The following is a 21,927-nucleotide window of genomic DNA, read 5'->3' as shown; positions in this document are numbered from 1 at the left end:
ATATTTTACAAGGCTTTGTATTTACATTATGTTTTAGCACAGGCTTCAATCACCTCTAAATTTCTGTTTCCTGTCTGTTAGCTTTGTGAAGGGCTACCCTCCAAACTCCCCCTACATCGGCAGCTCTCCAACTCTGTGCCACCTGCTGCCACAGAAAGCTCCGTTCTGCTGCCTTCGCCTTGATAAGGTGAAGCTGAAACGGCAGCGTAACATTTCCCTACATCCTCTCTCTTTCTTTCTTTCTCTTACTCAATACAGAGACAATAAGAAAGGTGATTTCTCTGCTAAAAGCCTGACAACTTCCTGCTGAACTCTGTCTCCACCCAGGGCTGCACACATAACAGCTTTGAGGATGCTAAGGCCTACGGCTTCAAGAATAAGCTGATTATAGTGTCTGCAGAGACGGCAGGAAATGGGCTCTATAACTTCATAGTTCCCCTGCGAGCTTATTATCGGCCCAGAAAGGAGCTCAACCCAATAGTTCTGCTACTGGACTATCCGTAAGACTCCTCGACTTCTTTTCCAGCTTCATGTGTGACTGTTTCACTCGTACAAAGATGCAGAACCAGTGGACATGCTGTAACGGCAGTAAGAACTAATGACTACACCTAATGACTTGTTAGTCTCATTTCAAAACAAACACGAATAGCATCTGTAGTACATCCCCGACTTTGTTTGTGCAAATATCCATAATTTTTGGAGATTAGTTCTTTTTCTGTTTAAATTTTCAATCACATTTGTCACGAAGCGAAAAAGAAAATCATACAAATGTGGAGCCAGGAAATGTCTGGTTCTTGTTGATTTTCCATTAGCAGCTCTTTTTTTAGCGAATCCTCCTATTTCCTGCAGACCAGACAACCACTTCTTAGAGGCCATCTGCTGCTTTCCAATGGTTTACTTCATGGCAGGAACTATTGATAAGTAAGTGATCTGAAGTATGACATGATGATTATTTGTTTTATTTGAAGCAGAAAAGCAGTAATACCAGAATTTCTAAATACGTGTTTCTCAAATGTATCAGTTTGGATAACCTGCTGCAGTGTGGAATAATCTATGCTGATAACTTGGTGGTTGTGGACAAGGAGAGCACCATGAGTGCTGAGGAAGACTACATGGCAGACGCCAAGACTATTGTCAATGTCCAGACAATGTTCAGGTAACAAATGGAGAGGCTTATTGTTTACGAATATTAACTCTGAAGCCTAACTCTTTAGCTCTAGTGAAAACTGGATTCACTTAATGGATTCTGTCTCTTTTCACTACTTCAGATATCAGAATCAGTTCATTTTAAACTTCAACTTAGATGTGAAAGTACTCTTTTATGTTGTAAAAGAATTTAAAATGGGCGTCTTCTGTGTACAAAGCTTTTATTTCTGTGGAAAAAGAGCCCTTCATCTTTCCTCTTCCTCACTCAGATTGTTCCCCAGTCTCAGCATCATCACGGAGCTCACACATCCGTCCAACATGAGGTTCATGCAGTTCAGAGCAAAGGACTGCTACTCGCTCGCTCTGTCCAAACTGGAGAAGGTTGGTGTTTCTAGACAGATCTTTAACTTAGAACATCATTTTTCTGTTTGACAAAGACAAAAATATATTTTACAGCTACTTGGTGAGCAAATAAATAACTTTATGGCGCTATTACTTTTTTTTTTTTTTTTTTTTACATTGATAGACCAAACGTACCCTTACGTCTTGACTAGTTTGCCTGTCAGAAAACATAATAGTTTAAGTATTTTTCCATCAGTCACCGTTGTCTGTTTTTGACTAAAACTTGTTCTATAAAATCTTTCCGGTGTTATTAAATGAATAACACCGGCTTTTGAATTAAACAAAACTATTAAGTTTTAACATAAAACACTGCACAAAGATAAAACAAATTCACCTGGTGATGCTTTGGTGAATTATGTAGAACATCTCAAAATTACTTATTATACATTCTTGCAACTCAGTTGAATTGAGTTTATCTTAAACTTCTTGTTCAATAAAAATGAAACAAGTTTGATTTACATCTGACTAAAAATAATATTTTTGTCCAAATCTAGTTCAAATCACTTCAGTTGATTCCAGAACAATCCACACGTTTATACGGAGGTAGATCTAATTACATACTAAAACAACACAATAAAGTCTAGTTAAGAAAACTGGGCTACTGTGTCCAAATTACCGTTCCAATAATCCCTCATGGCGACAGTAGAAAGGAAACACTCCTCTTCAACAGGAATCTGTGTTCAAATTACAAATGGGTGCAAAACTTTGTCAATATTCTGCTAATCTCAAAAAACACAATTTTTTAATTGATGTGTTTCTAGTAAATAAGAAACTAGGTTTAAATCACATGTGAATAACTTTCACATGAGTCACTGAAAAACAAGCCGCAGGAAGGAGACACAGCTGAACGGAGACATTGACTACGGAAACTATGGGTAAGGAAAACACTTTCTGTGGAGTCGTTTCTGTAAAACACTGATAACGACACCAGTAGGTCCCTCAGTGGCTCCACCTTTAAACGAGACACAACTAAACAAAGAAACTTTGGGCTAGATATGCACAACAGGCCAAAAGTTTGGAAGCTAGATTCATTTTCCACACATGGTTTCATTGCTTTACTTCAACCAAAATGAAATGCTGTAAAAAAAAAAAAAAAAGTCGCTAATAGAATCTGTGTTTTGTTTATTTTTCAGTTATTTTTGCATGGACTTGGCTTTTTCCATGTAGTTTTACATGATATGCACGATATGCAAACTGTATTTTTTTATTTATTTTTACTTTTTTTTTTGCACTGACTGAGCATTCTTGTCAGCAATAAAACTAAGCCTCTTTTCTTTTAACATTCATTCAGCAATGGTCTGGTAACATCAATTGTGGGAAATCGTGCATATCAATGAACGAAAAGTCTGTCTATACAGTAAGTACATCCCACTTTTATTAAAGAAAAAAAAGGTAATTGTGAAGAGAAGCTTAGAGTTGCTTCTAAAACTGCTTGCAAACTTTTGGCCTTTAGGGTATTCCATAGAAAACAATATTTGTCCATATGATCATTTATTACCCTGCATCACCAAATACTTATATACAGGGGTTTTTTTTTCTTCATGTAAAGAATCCTTATTCATTTTGTTAATGTTTTTTTCAAATGACACACAATCATCTCCAAAATAATGACTATTATTAAGAATAATTATTTTAAGAAGGTGACAATATCACACGAAATTTTACTTCGCATTAATAAAAAAAAACTAGTAGATTTTTATTAAAAATAAAGACTTATTATTATTGACTTAAAACCAACCTAAATCTTGCTGAAAAGTTACTTATAAGTTAGTTTTAAGTACTTGGTCATTTTTAGTGTTTTTGCAGAGCATGCTGGAGCAAAATAAAAGAACAGCTGTTGAATAAACAGATTAAAATGTTTTCATTTATACTTGGACATTTTTTTTCCCCCTTATTTTTCAGATTGAGCGGGATAAGGGCTCCAACCTGGCCTTCATGTTCCGGCTGCCGTTCGCTGCCGGCCGGGTGTTCAGCATCAGCATGCTCGACACGCTGCTGTACCAGGTGGGAAAACAGACCTGCAGAGTTGACCTTTACAGAAAAGATTAAAATGATGATAGACCTCAGGCGTGCACAGCTCTGCTGCACAGCCTAATTTCTCTTGCTGTACCGCCTCAGGTAAATTATCACCTGGAGGTTTTTTCTTCTCTTTTGACAGTCGTTTGTTAAGGATTACATGATCGCTATTACACGGCTTCTGCTCGGACTGGACACCACCCCCGGATCGGGCCACCTGTGTGTTGTACGTAACAAAACCTCAGAGTTTCAGAAGATAAAACTTGTGTGAAATGAATCAACTCGACTGCTTTTTTTTTTCTTCGTCCTCAGATGAAAATCACGGAGGAAGATTTGTGGATCAGGACTTATGGCCGACTCTTCCAGAAATTTTGTTCTTCCAGTGCTGAAATTCCCATCGGGATCTACCGCACCGAGTCGCACATGTTCTCTACGTCAGAGGCAAGCAAAGTTCAATAAATCGCGTCATTTCAGATCCGGACCAACCCATCAAATCTGGCTTTAATTTCCATCTTAATTTTTAAATTAGAGAGTTTTATTTCAATAGTCTTAACTTTGGAATATCTTTATTCTTTCTCACTGATTCTTTCCATTTGCATTATGCTTCTTTTTACTTTTACTTTGCTGCAGTTTAAATGGATTTTCTTCTTGTTTGCTTCATTAGTTGTTGTATTAGACAAATGTTGCAAGCTAACAGCAACTAAGAGGGAAATTAACCATTTGCCTGGTTAATTCTATTTGTTTTGTGTTTTATTTAACAGTGTTGAATTATTTCATTTAATTTCAAACAAACAAATAAAATGGTTTCAGGTCATTTTACCCTTTTACTAATTCAGATATTAAAAGTTTGCACAGCCTACTGCAAGTATTTGAAATGAATGGTGTAATTTAATTTGATTGTGTAACATTTCATGCAAACTTTATAGCCTATTATAAAGTATGACAAATTATGACTTCCAATGAAACCAAATTAACTATAAGTGTATACACAGGCTCTTTACATTAGCCAATGTATACAATTTAGAAAATCACTTTAAATAATTTTTGTTGCCAGAATGTCTATGAATTCACCCCCTAGTGGGTTATAGTTCCATGAAAAATTTGAGTTCAAAATGACCAAAACAATTGAAATATGAATGAGTGAAGGGGTGAAATGACCAGCAGCTGACTTAATTGCTAACATGAATTTTGAAATAGTAAATATGCCATATTTACTATTTAATAAGCTGATTTTTAAGCTTCAGTGACTTCCTTTGCTGTGAATGCTTCATCTTTCACTGCATCTTTCTTTGTTTGGATGTCTCCTTTGCCTTCTCTTTCAGAAGAAGGACAGTAATGCACAGGTGAGTCTCTGTTTTGATAATCTACCTGGTTAGTAGAAGTAAGACAGAGAGAAAGATGTGTATAAGAGACAAATGTTTGTTGCTTTCAAAGTTTCATAGAAAGCCATTTCCTCTTCACACTGCTGCTGTAGTCTCAAGTGTCCATCAACGCCGAGCATGGGGAGGAGCATCAGGGCCGCACAGGGTCCTGGAAAGAGAAAACAGCCCACAGAAACTCCACCACGAGTGACCAATCGGAGCATCCGCTGCTGAGGAAGAAGAGCATGCAGTGGGCTCGGCGGCTGAGCAGGAAAAATGCCAAACCGCCAAGCAGAGCGGAGCGCATCACGCAGCAGAGACTCAGCATGTACCGGCGCTCTGAGAGGCAGGAGCTGTCGGAGCTGGTCAAGAACCGGATGAAGCATCTGGGCCTCCCGACCGTGGGATACGGTGAGCGCGAAAGTTCAAGGAATGAAAACTTCAAACAATATTTATTGTGTGAAATACTTGAATATAGTTGTTGACAATTATTTGTGTTTATCTTTCTTCCATCCAATTGCAATGGTCATTTCCTCTCAAAAATTATTAATGCAACTGTGAATGTTTGCTGCAGATTGGAGGGGTATTTCAATAAATAATTTGAATTTGGGAGGCAGATGTAATGTAGTTGGTTGAATTTATACTCAGTGAGCAAACTTTACACAGATTGAGTGACAAATTTAGATCTGAAAATTGGTGAAATCTGGAAAAGATTGAATAAATTTTATGTAATAATATCTTCAGTGTAGTTTCATGACAAAAATATAATTTATTCTGATTCCAGTTGTGCATCTACCGATGCAAAACTGAGACAGTATTTAAAATGCAGAATTGACTTTAAAGGTCATTCCAGAGAAATCTAGACATCAGATTTGTGTCTTGCATTTTTTAATTGTCCAGCCCACGTATCTATACATCATCAACCTGACTAGTCCATAGTCTCAACTTTTACTTAATTTATCTTTCGTTGAACGCTAGAGAGTGGTTTGATCCCACCAAACTGATTACAGTGCAAACATGGAACTGAAACACTTTTACCCCTCTCACACTTTGGACTATCATATTGTGTGGCGTAGGAAGACACAACACCATAGTAAGCAAATGCTCCAACACTAATGTTGCACCAATGACCCATTTCTTAGTCTCACACTATGCTATGCTGTCTCAATTGATATAGATTCACTCACATCAGCATGTCAGATGCTTGAAACTAACAGTAAAATATACTTTGTATTAATCATTGGACCACTTGTTGGTGAAAACAACAATATATTATAAATAATTTTAAAATAAGACTTATACATAGATAGCTAAACTGTCTTCCTGCATTGCAGTCATCCATAAAAATTCAGACCTTGAACTGGAAGAGATGTCTGCTGTGATGAAAGCTGGTAAAACCAGATAAGATCGAATTCAAGCACCATTCTTGTGTGGGGCTGGATTTGTTTTGGTGGAACAACCATAAAGAGGGTTTTTACAAGACTTGACGTTGAGAGACCTGTTCTTTGCTAAATTAACTCTAAGTAATTCCACTTCATTTATACAGGAATAATGTTAGTCTGTCACTTTTTTTTGGCTCATATGGTTTGTAAATTTTCTTTTTTTGATGAAAAATGTGACGTAAAGCCTTGAGAGAATCCATCTGAAACCAGGTGTCAGTATTGCTTGAATAAAAAAGTATTGCTTACTTCCATCAAAACACCAATATAATAATATGGTAATATTATTACCATAGTATTATGGTAATAATATTACATTTTAAAGTAAACTTGTAGAAGTTAGAAGAGTCTATTCCATGTTCCATGAATGCTTTGCCCACTGAGGCTCAACTCAACCAGTTAAATTATTCTGTTGTGGGATCAGCTGTGTTTAAAACTCCAATCTGTGGTACAGCTATTTAATCTCATCCCATTTCTCTCCATGGTGGATTTCATTAATTTCACTACCATGATCCTTCAGAAAATCCCATCTCCTTGGTAACCCTCATTAACATCCATGCAGCCATAATTCACACACATGAGATCATGCAAACAAGTGAACATGAGCAGATACTGCATGATGATGCAGGAGCATTAAACTTTGAATGAGTTGCATTTTGCCTGCATCCTCCTCTCTTCAGTTTCATGCATTTCCTTCTTTCTGCTTCATGCTTAAAATCAGAACCACTTTCCAGATGTGTTGCAGCTGTAAACCTTTGTGTTTCATGTCGATTTAAGAAGCTTACACACCTTTGTAAATGTTTTTGTGATTTTAAAAACGTAAACCCTGATGAATCATTTCAGAAATTTCCAATGCAATGCTTTTGACCATTATCCTCCAGTTAATATGGTTTTTTTTTTACAATCAATTCTTTTGTTTAGTTTACTTTCAAAATTGTCTCAGAAGCAATAAACAGTGACTTTGTTGTTTTAAGACCATCGTCAACTAACATAATGCCGATGGCATAACAATGTAAGAACAGATTCTCAAAGAGAATTTACTTTAAATTCATCTAACACTGGAACTAGAAGACAATTTAAATATTCAAAAATAAATAAACAATACAGAAACAACAAATAAAATAAATTATAGCGTTTCTGTAAACAAAATTGTTCTTCAAATAAAGAGCCGGTTGAGACCAAAGCACCAGACTGAAGATTTTTATCAGTTTCCTGTAGAGAAAAGAGAAAAAGTTATGCAAATGTTATGCAAATGGAAATGATTGAGTTTGTTTTAATTTATCATGCAATTAGCTGATTCATTGATTATTGTGACAGGCCCAGACAGGAGTCGGACTGGTGCTAGAAGTCTGAAAGAGAGTTTTAGTAAGACTATTGTTGATAAACGGTAGCTTCGCTTAAATAATTCAAATCTCACTATAACAGCTCAACTCCTTTATTGCAGACAGACAGGTGTTTCACCAAATAAGTAACTTGAGTTTATTCCAGCTTTTCTATTTTCCTCCTCTAAAAGTTTTGTTTTTTCGTTTTTCTCTCACAATAAGTTGGAAAAGGTCCTAAATGATTTATCTTGGCTGCTAAAATCACAAAAACTGTGCATTGTAGCAGGGATGTTTAAACCTTTGCTGCAGGATATTTAAAAGCTCAATCATCTGGAGGTGTTTTCATACACACAGCGATGCATGAGCTCTTTGCTTTGCTCTCTAAGCGTGTCACCAAAAAATAAGTTTCAAAAGCTTTCACTGCCTGCCTGATCTTTTTTTTATTTCTTCTTCTTTTTGTTTTTTCCCCTTCTTTCTCTGACTCCTCTGTCTCCCCTCTCTTGGCTTGTAGAGGATGTTTCTAATCTCACTGCGAGTGATGTCATGAATCGAGTAAATCTAGGATATTTGCAAGGTAATTTATGTCATTCATAACCCATTTCTTACAAAGTGAGTGCTTATTTCCAAGGTGGAGAAAGGAATTTGTCCTTTCTCCAGCATCCAGTAAAAACCAGTGCTTCGAATTATTAAAGAGAGTATTAAATAGTTTTGTACTGGTACATATCTAATTACGTTAATGACAAAAAGAAATGAGGACGTTGAAGTTAACAGTGAATACCATTGCTTAGAGTTGCAGGATATTTCAGAGCAGCCGTATACAGAGGGGACAAGGCCGTCAGGTTAGCTGGTTGATCACAATACTGCAACTTTACTGCATGAGTGTGTGTGTGTGGGTGTGTGTGTTTCTCTGTGTGTGTGTGTCTCCTGCCAGAATTAGTGTTAGATCAGCAGCCAACCTCTCACTCTCCTGTCTCTCTCTCTCTCTGTCTATCTGGTCTTTGCTGCATTGTGTTCCTGTGAGGTGACGTCCCAAATGGCTAGAGTCCTGCAGGGCATCAGAGTTTGGCTTAAAGAGTGGAGTGGAGTGCATTATGTCTGTGGATGGAAGGTTAGACTCAGAGCCCAAATTTCTTCCAAACTTAGAGGAAGAAACGACGTCCTGCTCTGCACCGTAGTATCCTGTTACCTCAAGCCTGTTTCTTTCTGAACATCAGTGAATCTCAGAGTGAACTACAGCTCTGTACCATGGTCATTATCCCCCAGACTCGAAAAGCAATAAACTTCAAAGTTTTGTAAGTTGGTGCCGCAGAGCTTTTCACTGAAATGTAAAATCTACTACAGGAAGATCACAGGAATAAACTGAAAACACTTCATGAACACAAAATCTTATTACGGTTTAGTTTCTAGTGCAAATAAATATTTCATTGTAGTTGAAATAAAATATTTATTTTTAAACTAACTTACATGTAACTTTTCAGCAAGATATAGGAGATTGTCTTAAGCAAATAATTCCTTTATATTGATGAAAAATGACTAGTTTCACTGGCTGATGATTTCACTTTCAACATCTAAACATTTTAACATTTTTAACATGATGACAAGTGATAATCTGTCAGTGGAACGACAACTTTTTATCAATATTCTGGAAATATTGATTTAAAACAAGCTCTTATTTTTCACTGAAAAGTTACTTGTTAGTTTTGTCTCATTAAAGTGATTTTTGCTCTAGAAATTAAACCAAAATTACTTGGTAAGATTTTGTGTTTTTGCAGAACATCCGATCCCTAAACAATAGAAGCAGCTTTCTTCATGTATTGGTCCAAAATTACATTTTTACAGTCACTTCTTCTTTATGTTGCTGTGCATACATAAATAAATATTTATGCACAAAAATAACTCGTATTTAAAATTACGTGCATTAATATATATTAAATACATGTTTAACATATTTATTTATTATGCATGTTTAATATAGGATAGGCTTTATTGATAAAGCACCTTAAATTAAACCAAAGGTGACTAAATGTAGATTAAAGCTTGAAGCTCAAATAAAAACAATATTATACTATAAAACATTTAAAGGTGGTCTAACTTGGAAATGCTTTTGGAAATGCTATTTAACTAAAAAAAATAGTTAAATTTGTGTTAACTCATATTTGAAATTTATCAAATTGATTTAGCAGGAGACAAGTTTTTAAGTTCTGGTAGCACATTAATATTTAATAGTGAAGTGTCATAGCTTCAAAATGTAATCTAAACTATTTTTTTCCACATTCGGTAAGATAACTACTCTGAAGTTCATATTTCTGTATTTTCACTTACACTGTTAAGTTAGAATAACTACTTGTTTTAAGTTTGAAGAATTTAAATCCTCGAACAAATATCTAATCAATAAATTCTGCTTTAATTTTAATCCTAACAGTTTTAAAATGTATATTTGCCTTAAAAACACTCAAGAGGCATGTTAAAGTAACGAAATCACACATGCTAGAAAACATGCTATTAACAAAAAGTTTACACAACTAGATGTTTACCTTTTATAAACTCACATGTTTAAGTTCAAAATATATAACTTAAAGACTTAAAGAGTAGAAGTTAGTAGACACAACTGTATGTGTCTCAAATGTTTTACAGTGTAGTATCCATCATTGTTGGATCAATAAATATTGACAAACTGTCAGTAAGAAGCTGTTGGCCATGGTATATAACCCTTATCTAATCCTTATCTAATCCTCTGAGGATTGTGTTATTGGGTGTGGATAAGAAGAGAAACTAACAGAAACACAAAATCTTTCCAAATATTTTTGTTTTAGTTTCTAGAGGAAATTTTGACACTAGGAATAAGACGAAACTAACTTTTCATGAAGAAATATGAGCTTGTTTTGCATTAGTGATTTTTTAATATTTATGAAAAATTACTAGCTCAACTGGCAGATAATTTCAAATGAAATATGAGGAAAAATATCATGTTGTAAGAGAAATAATCTGCCAGAGGAACTATAATGTCAATAAAACAGTCCTGAGTTCGACTGACGTCCTCAGTTCCTTTGCTGCAAATCTTTCCCCATTTTTCTTTGCCTCTTGCTGTCAGATTACTGTCAAATAAAGGCCACTATTTAAAAAAAATATTTTTGTCAAAAGTGATTTTTCCAAAAAGAAATTTATTTTGGCAAAAAAAATTACTTGGGGATTATGTTAGGAAAGTGACGATGTGAAAACTGAGACAATAAAACATTTTCTGAAACGTTTTGTGAAAGTTTTCATTTTCACATTCAAGTTGAACCTGGTGATTAATCGTAGAATGTGATTAATCTGATCATATTTTTTAATTGATTGACAGCAAGCTCTTATATCTTTCTGAAAAGTTATTTCTAAGTTATTTTTATCTCATTTCAAGTCTGCTGAGATATTTGCATTAAAAACTCAACCCAAAATTCTTGGTAAGATTTAGATTTTTTTTTTTTGCAGTGTGAACGAACGTTATGAGTGGATCAAACCCGACCTCTTCCACTCTCACACTCCCGATGTGTTCTGCTTCACTCTCAGTCTGGTTTGAGTCGCTCTGCGTTTGGTCCGGTCTGACGGATGCTGGAGCATGTCCTCTGTGTCTGTGGGCTTGTCACCTGTCACCTCCGGGGCTTCAGCGGGGGAAGCTGAGTGTGCTGTCCTGTGGCATGGCCCCACCAGCCTGCTGCGCCCGTGTGGAATGCGCAGGACGTGCAGCGAATGCAACAGAGGGGTGGGGGTTATATCTGTGGCGGACTCTGTCTGCATGTTGGCACCGTTCTGACGCTGCGCATGGTGGTTCTGTTCGGGTCAGCGGGCAGCATGTGGGCCTCCCCTTGTTCGACAGAGTGGCCTGTCAGTAACGGTTAGCCCTTCTCTCTTTCCCACCCCGCCTGGCTTTGTAAAGGGCCACAAGCAGGTGGGTGATGGAGACACACGCGCCCTCCTTTCCCTTCCTCCGTCCATCACAGAGAGCAGTAGGAAGCAGAGAGCACAGCACCAGCACACCTAAACACAACACACTGACAGAAATACTGAGAGACTCAGTCCCTGATTCCTGATTTAATAAAACCTCTGCATTTTGCTCAAACTGGATGTTTAAGAAAAGTCTGTCAGGAATATTTAATGCTTGAAGAGTAGTTGGTTTACAAATGTCACATGGTTCCTTTTAAGTAATTTGTACAAAAGAGGATTAGGAACACTGAGAAAACAAAAATTAAGTCAAAATTTTGAGAAACAATTAAATTCTGAAATTAACGTCAAAATATTAAGAAAAAACTTGGAATTCTGAAAAAAATAAAATTCTTAAATTAAAATCAAAACACTGAGGAAATATTGGAATTCTGAGAAAAAAACAAAATATTCTTAAATACAAGGCAGAATTCAGAAGTTAGAAATGTGAGAAAAAAAGTTATAAATTTAAGAAAAAAAAATTTAAAAATCTTAAATTAAAGTCAAAATTCTGAGATTAAAGCCAGATTTTGTTTTCAGTGGCCCTGATCCCAAATTCAATCAAATTCTTAAGAGGCAGAGGTAACCCTGCATAAATGTTTGGTTTCTTTCTTCTGGTGCTGCTTGTTACCAGTAGATGCAGCCGAATGTTTTCTTTATTTACTGACAAGTTCATTTTTAGGAAATCCCAACTTGTTCCTACTACAACCTTATTAGTATTTTTTTTAGAACAATTACAATTACAATTACAATTACATTTGTCAAACTCAAGAGGGCCACATAAGTGTTGTGTTCTTAAATTTCATTTTATTAATCAAACTAAAGCATTTCTTGCTTCCAAATTACAACAATATGACTTCAAAAAGTACTCATTGAACGAAGACAGCTAATTATTTGTATTTTAACCAATTTGTTAATAGGTAGTTTTATCAATACTTTCAGCCACTACCGGTCCAAAATGAAAATGAGTTTTTCACCCTGATTCAGATTTAACTCTTCACTTTGGACTTGATTGGGTGATATTTAAGATGAAAATCCTGCAGCTTGGAACAACTGCAATCTGTTACACGTTGATTATTTTATGTGTGAAACATGGTGGAGGCAGTATTATGGTTTGGTTTGATGAGTTATTAAAGGTTGTTATTTAATCTGATAAAACACATGATGAGTGTGAAACTTCTTCTCCACATTATCCAGAGATTAAAATCTCAGATTTGTGATTTTTCCTTATAGATATAATTGATCTCGTTTCCTCAGGTTAAATTTGTGGTTGCATAAAAACTTAACATTCAGATTAAGCTTAAAGAAAGTTTCATCACAAGAAGCTTTCAAATGTTTAAACTGAACTTAGATTTATGACAAGTTATCTAATTTTTTCCACATGATTACTGCTATAAATAACAGACTGATACAAAACAAATTAGACTGTTATTAGATTTACATAATCATATAAACTTATAGTCCTTATTCATTTCATAGATGTGAGATTTTGCATTTATTCTGCAGCAGTTATTCTAAAGCATAATGTATATATCGTGCAAGTATCATTCTCTAAATTCATATTCTGATAATGACTAACATCTGCTTCTAAACACTAAATAATAAAAGAACACGAATAAGACAATGCATTCTAGATGTTAAACTCAAATGACTTTGCAGACTTTGAGGTTTTTACAGCGTCAGAGTTTAGAAGCCGTGTTTTCTGGCTGATTTGCGGTCTAATGGAGGAGGATGAGGGAGGGCTGCAGAGCGGCTCTCAAGGTCTCTTTTGTCTCTTTTTACAGACGAGATGAACGACCACCAGAACACGCTGTCCTACGTTCTCATCAATCCTCCTCCTGACACCATGCTGGAGATCAACGACATCGTGTAAGGACGCCGTTTCCTGTCAGGCAGCTTTGGTTGCTTTTCTTCTGGTTTTGCCAGAAGAAATCCTGATCAAATAATCAGGATTATTTGATCCTGATCAAATAATCAGGATTATTCTAGAGCATATTTTTATTTTCTGGGAAATAAAAAGATCATAAAAGTAAAACAATAAAACATCACAGTTAAAATCTACTTTTTTTTCAGATTTTTTTCAAATTTCATGTTTCATACTAATTCATGTTGTAAACTGCAAAAAAAAAAAAAAAAAAAAAAATCTTCCAACGTATTTATCTATACATTGTGTAAAAAAAAAGTATATATTTTAGTACACTTAAATATTTCTTTAATATTGATAAAAGCTACTGGCTGATTATTTTATGTTAACATGGGGAAAATGTTTGAGGTGAAATAATGTGGCAGTTGAACTAGTTATTTTGTATCAATATTAAGAAATTACTGACTTAAAACCAACAAACTGACAGTGGAAAAGATACTTCTGTGCTTCTCTTTCAGGTAGAGAAGCACAGGGAAATTAACTACTAGCCATCAAAATATTTTCAACTTCGAGATATAAACCGCAAGAATAACTTAATCTAATTAGTTTGAACTTGACTTAAAGGAAATGCAAAACATTTTACTTTTAATTTTGCATAAGTTAAAATTAAGTTAAGTTTTTCATTGATACATTTTGCTCATCTGAAATGATGTTTAGGTAATTCATTCTGTCTGACATTGACTAATGCGAGGTTGTTAAGATATCTTTATGTTTTCAACATGAGGCAAACAGTAAGATCAGCATTTGTAAACATACAAAACATATAGAGACCTGTATCTTACTGAAAAGTCACTTGTAAATTAGTTTTATTTTGTGTGTACTAAGACATTTGCACTAGAAACTAGACAAAAATATACTTGTGTTTTTGCAGCAGAAGTGAAGCAGCAGGAGGTTGCATAATATTTTAATCGTCTTAGAGTCACAGATGAAGAATAACATGGATGATTTTGTCCTTACAGGTACATTATTCGCTCTGATCCTCTAGCTCACATGCCAGACGACTCACAGATGGGACAGGCAGCCCGAAACACCAAGAACCAACAGGACTTTGGCGCACAGTCAAGAAATGAGACTCACCTTTAAAAGCTTCGAGTCTTTGGTTCTATGAGCGTTGATAGATCTCGTATACCTCGCACAAACGAAGGCCTGACGGGGGCGGTGATGAGGTGTTCATGGTGAATGTGCATTAATTGTCTCTCAGCCTGAGACCAGAGATTAGCCACATCCTAAAAGGCGGCACTGAGATTCCCGTTTTCATCAGAGCTGCCATTGGAGGATGCATGACGAGTGCCTAGTCATCACTTCCCCACACAAAACTCCCTGCAACCGAGAACCTAAACGCAGCTTCCTCTGTCCAGCCCGACTGCAGAGATTAGAAGGGTTATTGGATATAATCGGATGGTTAAAGCCGGTTTCTGTCCTAATAGATAAATAATTTCATTTTATGTTTAGCTCAGGTGGGGGGAAGCTACCCTTGTGCCACTACCGGCTTTTTGCAAAAATTCCTTCACCTGTTTCTGCTGATAATCAGAAACTAACTGAAAATCATTCACATCCAACAACTTAAACATCACGGTTTGCTTTTAAAGAGAGCTGATGATTTGGTTGGTTTTCTACATTTTCAAGTATTACCTGGAAATTAAGGTACATGTGCAATTTTCTTCTTTTATTATGTCAATTTTATTTATTGTTGTGAACTTTTTGTCTTTACAGGTTTTAAATGTAATACGGGCTTACACCAGTTGCACCTTTATTAGCCAAGTTAGCATTTCTCTCTGTGATTTTGTCAGTTATTGAAAAAATAACATTGTTAAATTATTTTTCTGTTAGAAATCATGACAGCTCCACATTCTGCCGTTTTGTTTATTTATTTGTAAATACTATTATTACTGTGCCATTTTTGTATTTATTTTTGTGACACCAGTGTTTTTATTTTTATTTTTCTTTCATATCATTTTCAAACCTGACTGCAACATCTGCTGCTGCTGCCGTACGAAAAGTAAACGTACAGAACATACAGTTAAAGAAACGCATATTTTTAAGGAGGCTAATATATAAAATAACTCCTGGTCAGTGCCAAATTTAACCAAATGTTGATCATAATATTTGCTATTTGAGTTACTTGAGTTGTTAGAAAAAGCTAATTTAATGGAAGCGGACCAAAGTCACTGGAAAATTCTTTTTAAAAAGCTCAAAATTCTGACTATTTTAATCTCGGAATTATGAACTTAATCCCAGAATTTGAAGAAAAAGTCAGAATCTTGACTTTTTTGTAGTGGCCCTTATCTCTTTCCATAGATTTTTTTTCCCAAAAACTTAAATGAGAATTATTTTTATTATTCAGTGTGTTTCTCCATCCATCTTATGGCTAAAGTTGAAAGAAATGCTGACTTTTACAAAAAATGTTTTATCGGTCTGAGAGTTTTAGACAGGGAAGTTCAATGTGAGAGAAGGGGAAGACATGCAGCGAAGACATGAGTTGTGCTTTACCCCTGCTCCTCCACAGTGCCCTGAAATACTGACTTTTTGAAATATTTGGGGAGAAATTTTCTTTTTTTTTGTTGCAACATGCGACTCTTTAATTAGCAAACGACTAGCTCAGCGAAGTTTAGCTTGAAGTTTTAGCTCCTGAGCGTGAACAGTTCACACATCCTAACTTCAGTGAACTGGTTGACTTTTGATTTTTGAACATTTGAAAAAGAGCAAATACTTTTTCCCTACATTGTAAACCATATAAATATACAACTAAAGCTGTTTCAGATAGATCATTAGTGGAGCAGTGTTTTTTTTCTGTTTTTGAAAACTCAAAACCCAATTTGACAAAACATATTTGAGCTATAAAATCATTTTGATTGTAAACTTTAAATGCAGCAGGATATTTTGCACAGGTATTCACAAACATAAAGTGTTTAATTGTCATACATTTTTAGATTTATTTTGAAAACTAAGTGGTTTCTCTACACCACAGTTTCAGTATTTATCCCCAAGTCATTCATTTTCATCTGTATCTCGGGTTTAATCACTATAAATATGAATTGTATACATGGCTTTGTAACCATGAAAAGTAAAAAGGACTTGAACTATTTTTGCACTAAGCTCTGTGGCGACGTGCGGAGCGTGACAGCATGACCCTTTAATTTGAATCTGTAGAACAGGGAATATATTTACCGGCAAAGCAAAGACCCATCATGCATTCATTAGCATGACTTCAGATGTTTGCAGATTTTAATTTTAGGTACGCTGTTCTTATTTCTCATTTCAAGCAATCCTAAAGTGGTAGAGAAGGGATTGCTTGTTTTTTTTTTTGTTTGTTTGTTTTTTTAACGGTCCGGAAATCGTGTTTCACAGTCAGAAGTAACAGTTCAGTCAACGCGACTGTGATGGAGGATGCAACCACTAACAAAACACCTTACAGGATACTCACAACAAACCCTTAAAGCACTGAAGGACTTCACTTGATGTCTTCTGATGTCCGGACTTAACACACGGGGCATGTTATTTCTTAAAAGCATGTTTTGATATAAAAAGCTTGCCAAGAACGAAACATTTCCTACCCTTAGCAGGACAGTTAGTGTGGTGTCCTGTCGCTAGATTAAAAAAACCTGTAACTGAATCAACTGCTTGCAAGTTGGAGCCATTATTTGATACTGTATTTATATGAATGGAACATGCATGTTGTCTAGATGTTATCAAAAGCCTACTTATTATGTTTACCTCCACTTTGTTTTTGATTCATTGTCAGAGGATGATCCATTTTGTACTATTTCTTATGAGAAGTGCACATACAGATACGAACAAATAAATGCTGCATGCAGCCAAATCCACCGACTGGAAGATGGTTTTATTTCACCTCACACTAAGTTTATCACCAGCAGTTTGAATGTGTTGCTTCTATTTATTTATATTATACAATTATACATTTTTGAAAAGCAGAAGTAGAGCCTCCTGCACAACCAACAAGAGTGCAGAAAGTATTTTCAGAACAGTAAGTCAACAAAGTACTTGTATTTTCCAGCAATGGTAACCAGCTGACCATGGTAATCAGATTTGCTTGTCACAACAGAAAACAAAATACAGGAAAAATGCAGGCAACTGAGACTCAAATGAAAAAAAAAATAATTTTATATAATTAGGAAGTGAATATTTTAACTTTACTAAGCTCTCTTGTAACTATCCTGTTGTCTAAAAATCCACTCTGACAGAGTAATCTTCACAGAGTGAATTGTTGAATCTGATTTCATCGCCGCTGCTTGTTAACATTATTCTGTTTCCACCTCTCTCTCGTCCAGCGGCCGTTGTTCTGAACCACTTCATGAAGCAGGTCCATGAAGGCGTATTCATTCCCTGACAGCAGAGTTTCGTCATCTGGAGAAGTGCCACCAGAGGGCGCCTGCGCCCCAGCGGCCCTCCGCTGCTTGTCCCGCTTCACATCTGCCTCTCTCTTCTTCTGTGCCGGATGTTCCTCCGACTTCAGCTCTTCGCCCGTGCTGACCCAGATATCTGTCTGTGTTGCAGAATCTGGATCCAGGTTTGTTTCTTCCCCCTCCGATGCGTGGACCAGAGTCTCCGGTGGTTTGAAGGTGTCTGTCAGACTCAGATTTATGTTTGTTTCCTTGTCTTCACACCAGTTGGAGCTGCTGCTGGGATGCTCTATCATCATCTTCACATCTTCTGAGACCTTTGCAGTTACACTCTGAGTCCAAACAGTGAACTCCTCAGCTCCCTCTTCCTGCTCTCTGGCCTTGCATCTTGCCTGCCACTGGGCTGCAGTAGGAGGCCAGGTGGAGATCCTGATGAATTTTCCTCTCTGTCGACTCCGACCTGGACCTTCTGCAGACTCTTCATCAGGATTTGCTTGGTTCTGCTTGGTGCCAATACTCAAGTATGGTGTAACGTCCATGTTAACATGATCACACTCCTGGTTTTTGTAGGGATTTCCATCATCACCTTCTTGCATCACACACTCCGATCTCTCTTGACTTGCATCATACACAACCAGAGACTTCATTGAAGTGGGAGAAGTTTCTGGATGAACTTCTCCCACTTCAACTTCCAGGTTCTCTTTTTCAGAGTTTTCAGAAGTGACTTTGTCTTTCTCGAATACACAGAAAGGAGATGAGAGGATGATTGCGTTTGCAGACTTTGCTCTGATGCCAGTGAAGGATTTTCTCCGAGCCTCTTCCAGACATCCAGACTGATCCCGACTCGACGCGCCGTCTCCTTCCTGCTTCTCTTCCTCTTCTGTTGGACATCCAGGCCTCACAGCTTTGTTAGTGCGATTCCTCCTATGCATCAGTGCCACAAAACACACAAAAAGCAGCAGCACACATAGGACCACTGCACAAGAACAAAGCCATAAAATAATATCAAGATGAGATTTTTCAAACCAAATTAACTAAAAATGTTCACATAAAAAGAGGATTCATACCAATAACAGCGATCAGAGTGCAGATCTTTGTGTTTGAGGTTGTGGGCGAGCCTGAGTATGAAGGAAATACAAAGTGATACATTTGGTTTTAAATGTGATTCAGAAGAATCACACAAACCTGCAGCTGGTGTGGGAGTAGTTACAGGTCTGATGACTGATGATAATGTCGTCACATAAAGTCCTGTCAGCAGCAAAGAATAAAAAATAAATTAAAACTCTACAAAATGAAATGTATACCATATTTTCTTGGTATAAGATTAATCTCAATTCAATTATAGTCAAGGAACGAGATGAAAGCAGTTACATGTTCCACTGGCGCCGCCTGCTGGTAAGAAACAGAATTTCATGCCAACTCTCGCGCAATTTCTGCTTCACTCAGCATCAGACCCGACGAGAGGCGCATTGAAGTACAGAAATATTTGGCTGAATTTATTCAATTACACAATAATATATTTCAACAGCAATGACTGATGGAGCTCAAATAGTTTTATCCTGAAAATAAAGTCTGAATAAATGACTGTTGATCTGCTGTGCTTCTTTCAAGTCCCAAGTTACTTTAGACGCCTAACAGGAAACTTTAGACTACTTCATAATTTTCTAATTAAACAAAGCTCTGGCTCTGGCTAACATTGCCACAAGTGACGATACAAAAAAAAACTGGCTTGACCTAAAACTCTGAGAACCAAAGAAATATTGTCAAAAGTGAGTCAAGAGAGACCGGAAATGACGATGAAGATGCCTTAGCAGAACCACAAACTGATCATCTCAATGCCAAAAGGCTGAATTTGGTGTTGGAAAAAAATAAATAAAAAATTTCCGAAGGAAGAATGAGCAGAGACATGTCATTTCTAACTATGACCACATGGTGGTGCTGTTGGTCACAAAGCCCATTTAACTTTGTCCTTGATGCAGGAAAACTTTACTAGTCCTTTTTTTTCCTGTATAAAACTAAGGTATTAAAAAATTTCTCCAAAAACCGCAAAAACTACAGATTTTAATTATATAATTATTTAAATACCAGTCAAGAAGTATAATATTATCTGGGTATTTAAGAAGAGCTTTTTATCTGGTCTCAATTATTTTTAGCTAAGTTTATATCTAATACAAATTCACATGATATACATTTTTGATAACATTTAATCCAGCCTCCTTTTATACATCTTACTTCCCACATATTCTTCATTTCCCTCTAAATTAACTAAATGTTTGCTGTTAGTTTTGAACTGACATAAAAAAAGACCCTAAATGTATCAACCTGCACATTACCAAGCAGGAAAAAAATGTCTAATGTTAAATAATTATCCCAGATGTACCAGGGGATGAAGATGACCCTGTGGCACCAGGTGCTTTTGTTCTCTCAGAAGTCTCTGAAGAGGAAAGAGTTGCTGAGAGATGAGGCTGAAGAAACATTACTTTTAAGAGATTAAAACAGAGAGGTGGAGAAATAATCCACACGTACCCATGAGAGCAGAAGTTGTTTGAGTTTGGGTAGTGGATTTGGTATTGAAAGATGTTTCTGTCTTTCCAGATGTTTCCTGTGAGCGAGTTGTTTGAGTTTTACCTGAAGATCAAAAAGATATTTACTCATAGAAAGTGACTTTTTAAAAAAGGATCTAAGGCAGGGGTGTCAAACTCCAGTCCTCAAGGGCCGGTCCTGCAACTTTTAGATGGGCCTCTGTTGCACCACACCTGAATAGAATAATAGGTGATTAGCAAGGCTCTGGAGAACAAGGAGGAGGTAATTAAGCCATTCCATCCCAGTGTTTTGTACCTGTGGCACGTCTAAAAACTACAGGACAGCAGCCCTGAGGACTGGAGTTTGACACCCCTGATATAAGGATTCGTCTTGGATCACAACCAAACAAGTTAAACAAAATGACAGATATACTGGTTGGAGTCGTTGAACTCCTCAATGGTGGCGTAGCAGTCGAACACACAGACACGTCGAAGACCGGTCGACCTTCCAGATGTGGAGGAGCCTTACATTTCACATTCATTCGATTCACCAGCAGAGATGTATTCAGTTCTGAGGACAAGGAAGGAGTTTTAACCTTTATATGTTCAGAAAACACTTGGAGCTCTGACTGTCACAAGTTACAAACCTTTTAAAGAGTCAACAAAGTCCTGGGCATCACAAGAGCAGTTCCAGGGATTCCCGTAAAGTCTGATGGACATTAGAGACTTTAGAGACATGAAGATCTGCGGGGAAAGCCTCCTCAACTGATTGTCTGACAAATCCAGATCAGTCAACTTCCTCTGGGATCTGAAGGCATCTGGATGGATGGAGTGGATTTTGTTCCCCCTCAGATTGAGCTTCCTCAGGTTTGTCAGCCCTGACAGGTTCGACTCGTTCAAATATTTAATCAGATTGGAAGAGAAATCTAGCTCAATGATAGTATCAGGGTTTCTGAACCAGTTCTGGTCAACGCTGGACAAACTGTTACCATCTAAAATGAGAATTTTCAGATGTGAAAAAGAGCCGAGGGCACTCTCAGCGATTCCTGTGATACCAGAGTTTCGGCTTTCGAACTTTGTGATGGAGGAGAGGTCCACACTTTGCAGAACCGTGGAGTTGATTTTGCCAACATTCTTTAAACCCACAAGCATGGTTGTACAATTAGGGATGAAATCTGAGAGAAAAAGTGAAGCACAATGATACGTTTGTCTTCTTTGCTTTAAAAATTTGAAATCCCAGCTTATATATTTGTCTACATTATGGCAAAACGAGTACACCTTTCTAGGGTTTAAAATGCATCATTAAATGATCAGGTTTTGTTTGGAAGGAATGCCAAAAGATTGACTTGAATATGAGAGCAATCCAAAGTTTTAAATGTTGGATTGAGAACATTTCAATCCAACACTGTTGCATTTTGTAAACCAGTAAAATAAAACCAACTTAGGTCATCTTAGGGAAATTATCTTCCTAATACAG

General features: G+C 36.5%; 1 protein-coding gene and 1 long non-coding RNA gene across 23 annotated transcripts in view; one reads left to right on the top strand and one right to left on the bottom strand.

Moving 5' to 3' along the window:
- The window catches only part of kcnt1b (potassium sodium-activated channel subfamily T member 1b), a 77,201-nt gene extending 59,810 nt beyond the window's left edge, over positions 1 to 17,391 (top strand). For 8 of the 22 annotated variants that reach the window (XM_055039087.1, XM_055039085.1, XM_055039083.1 and 5 more), the window contains 16 exons: positions 82 to 187; positions 328 to 500; positions 850 to 921; positions 1,022 to 1,156; positions 1,416 to 1,527; positions 2,840 to 2,905; positions 3,451 to 3,552; positions 3,707 to 3,790; positions 3,877 to 4,005; positions 4,887 to 4,907; positions 5,039 to 5,336; positions 8,198 to 8,260; positions 8,475 to 8,525; positions 11,600 to 11,611; positions 13,428 to 13,512; positions 14,527 to 17,391. In XM_055039087.1, coding sequence (XP_054895062.1) covers positions 82 to 187; positions 328 to 500; positions 850 to 921; positions 1,022 to 1,156; positions 1,416 to 1,527; positions 2,840 to 2,905; positions 3,451 to 3,552; positions 3,707 to 3,790; positions 3,877 to 4,005; positions 4,887 to 4,907; positions 5,039 to 5,336; positions 8,198 to 8,260; positions 8,475 to 8,525; positions 11,600 to 11,611; positions 13,428 to 13,512; positions 14,527 to 14,650 — 1,633 coding nt within the window. In that variant the 3' untranslated portion in view covers positions 14,651 to 17,391. The remainder of the gene's footprint in view (positions 1 to 81; positions 188 to 327; positions 501 to 849; positions 922 to 1,021; positions 1,157 to 1,415; positions 1,528 to 2,839; positions 2,906 to 3,450; positions 3,553 to 3,706; positions 3,791 to 3,876; positions 4,006 to 4,886; positions 4,908 to 5,038; positions 5,337 to 8,197; positions 8,261 to 8,474; positions 8,526 to 11,599; positions 11,612 to 13,427; positions 13,513 to 14,526) is intronic. The other 14 variants (XM_055039101.1, XM_055039100.1, XM_055039105.1 and 11 more) reach the window with 9 other exon arrangements.
- Positions 17,392 to 20,307: 2,916 nt separating this feature from the next.
- LOC129365715 (uncharacterized) lies at positions 20,308 to 20,950 on the bottom strand. Its single transcript, XR_008606545.1, has 3 exons — positions 20,884 to 20,950; positions 20,455 to 20,556; positions 20,308 to 20,362 (listed from the first exon to the last, which is right to left on the bottom strand). It is a non-coding gene; the product is annotated as an uncharacterized LOC129365715 (long non-coding RNA).
- Between the last annotated feature and the right edge of the window lie 977 nt (positions 20,951 to 21,927).

Source organism: Poeciliopsis prolifica, unplaced genomic scaffold (genome assembly GCF_027474105.1).
Source record: "Poeciliopsis prolifica strain line A6 unplaced genomic scaffold, Auburn_PproV2 SCAFFOLD014, whole genome shotgun sequence".
In the NCBI taxonomy this organism is placed as follows: Eukaryota; Metazoa; Chordata; class Actinopteri; order Cyprinodontiformes; family Poeciliidae; genus Poeciliopsis; species Poeciliopsis prolifica.
This window is presented reverse-complemented; position numbering and strand designations above follow the sequence as displayed.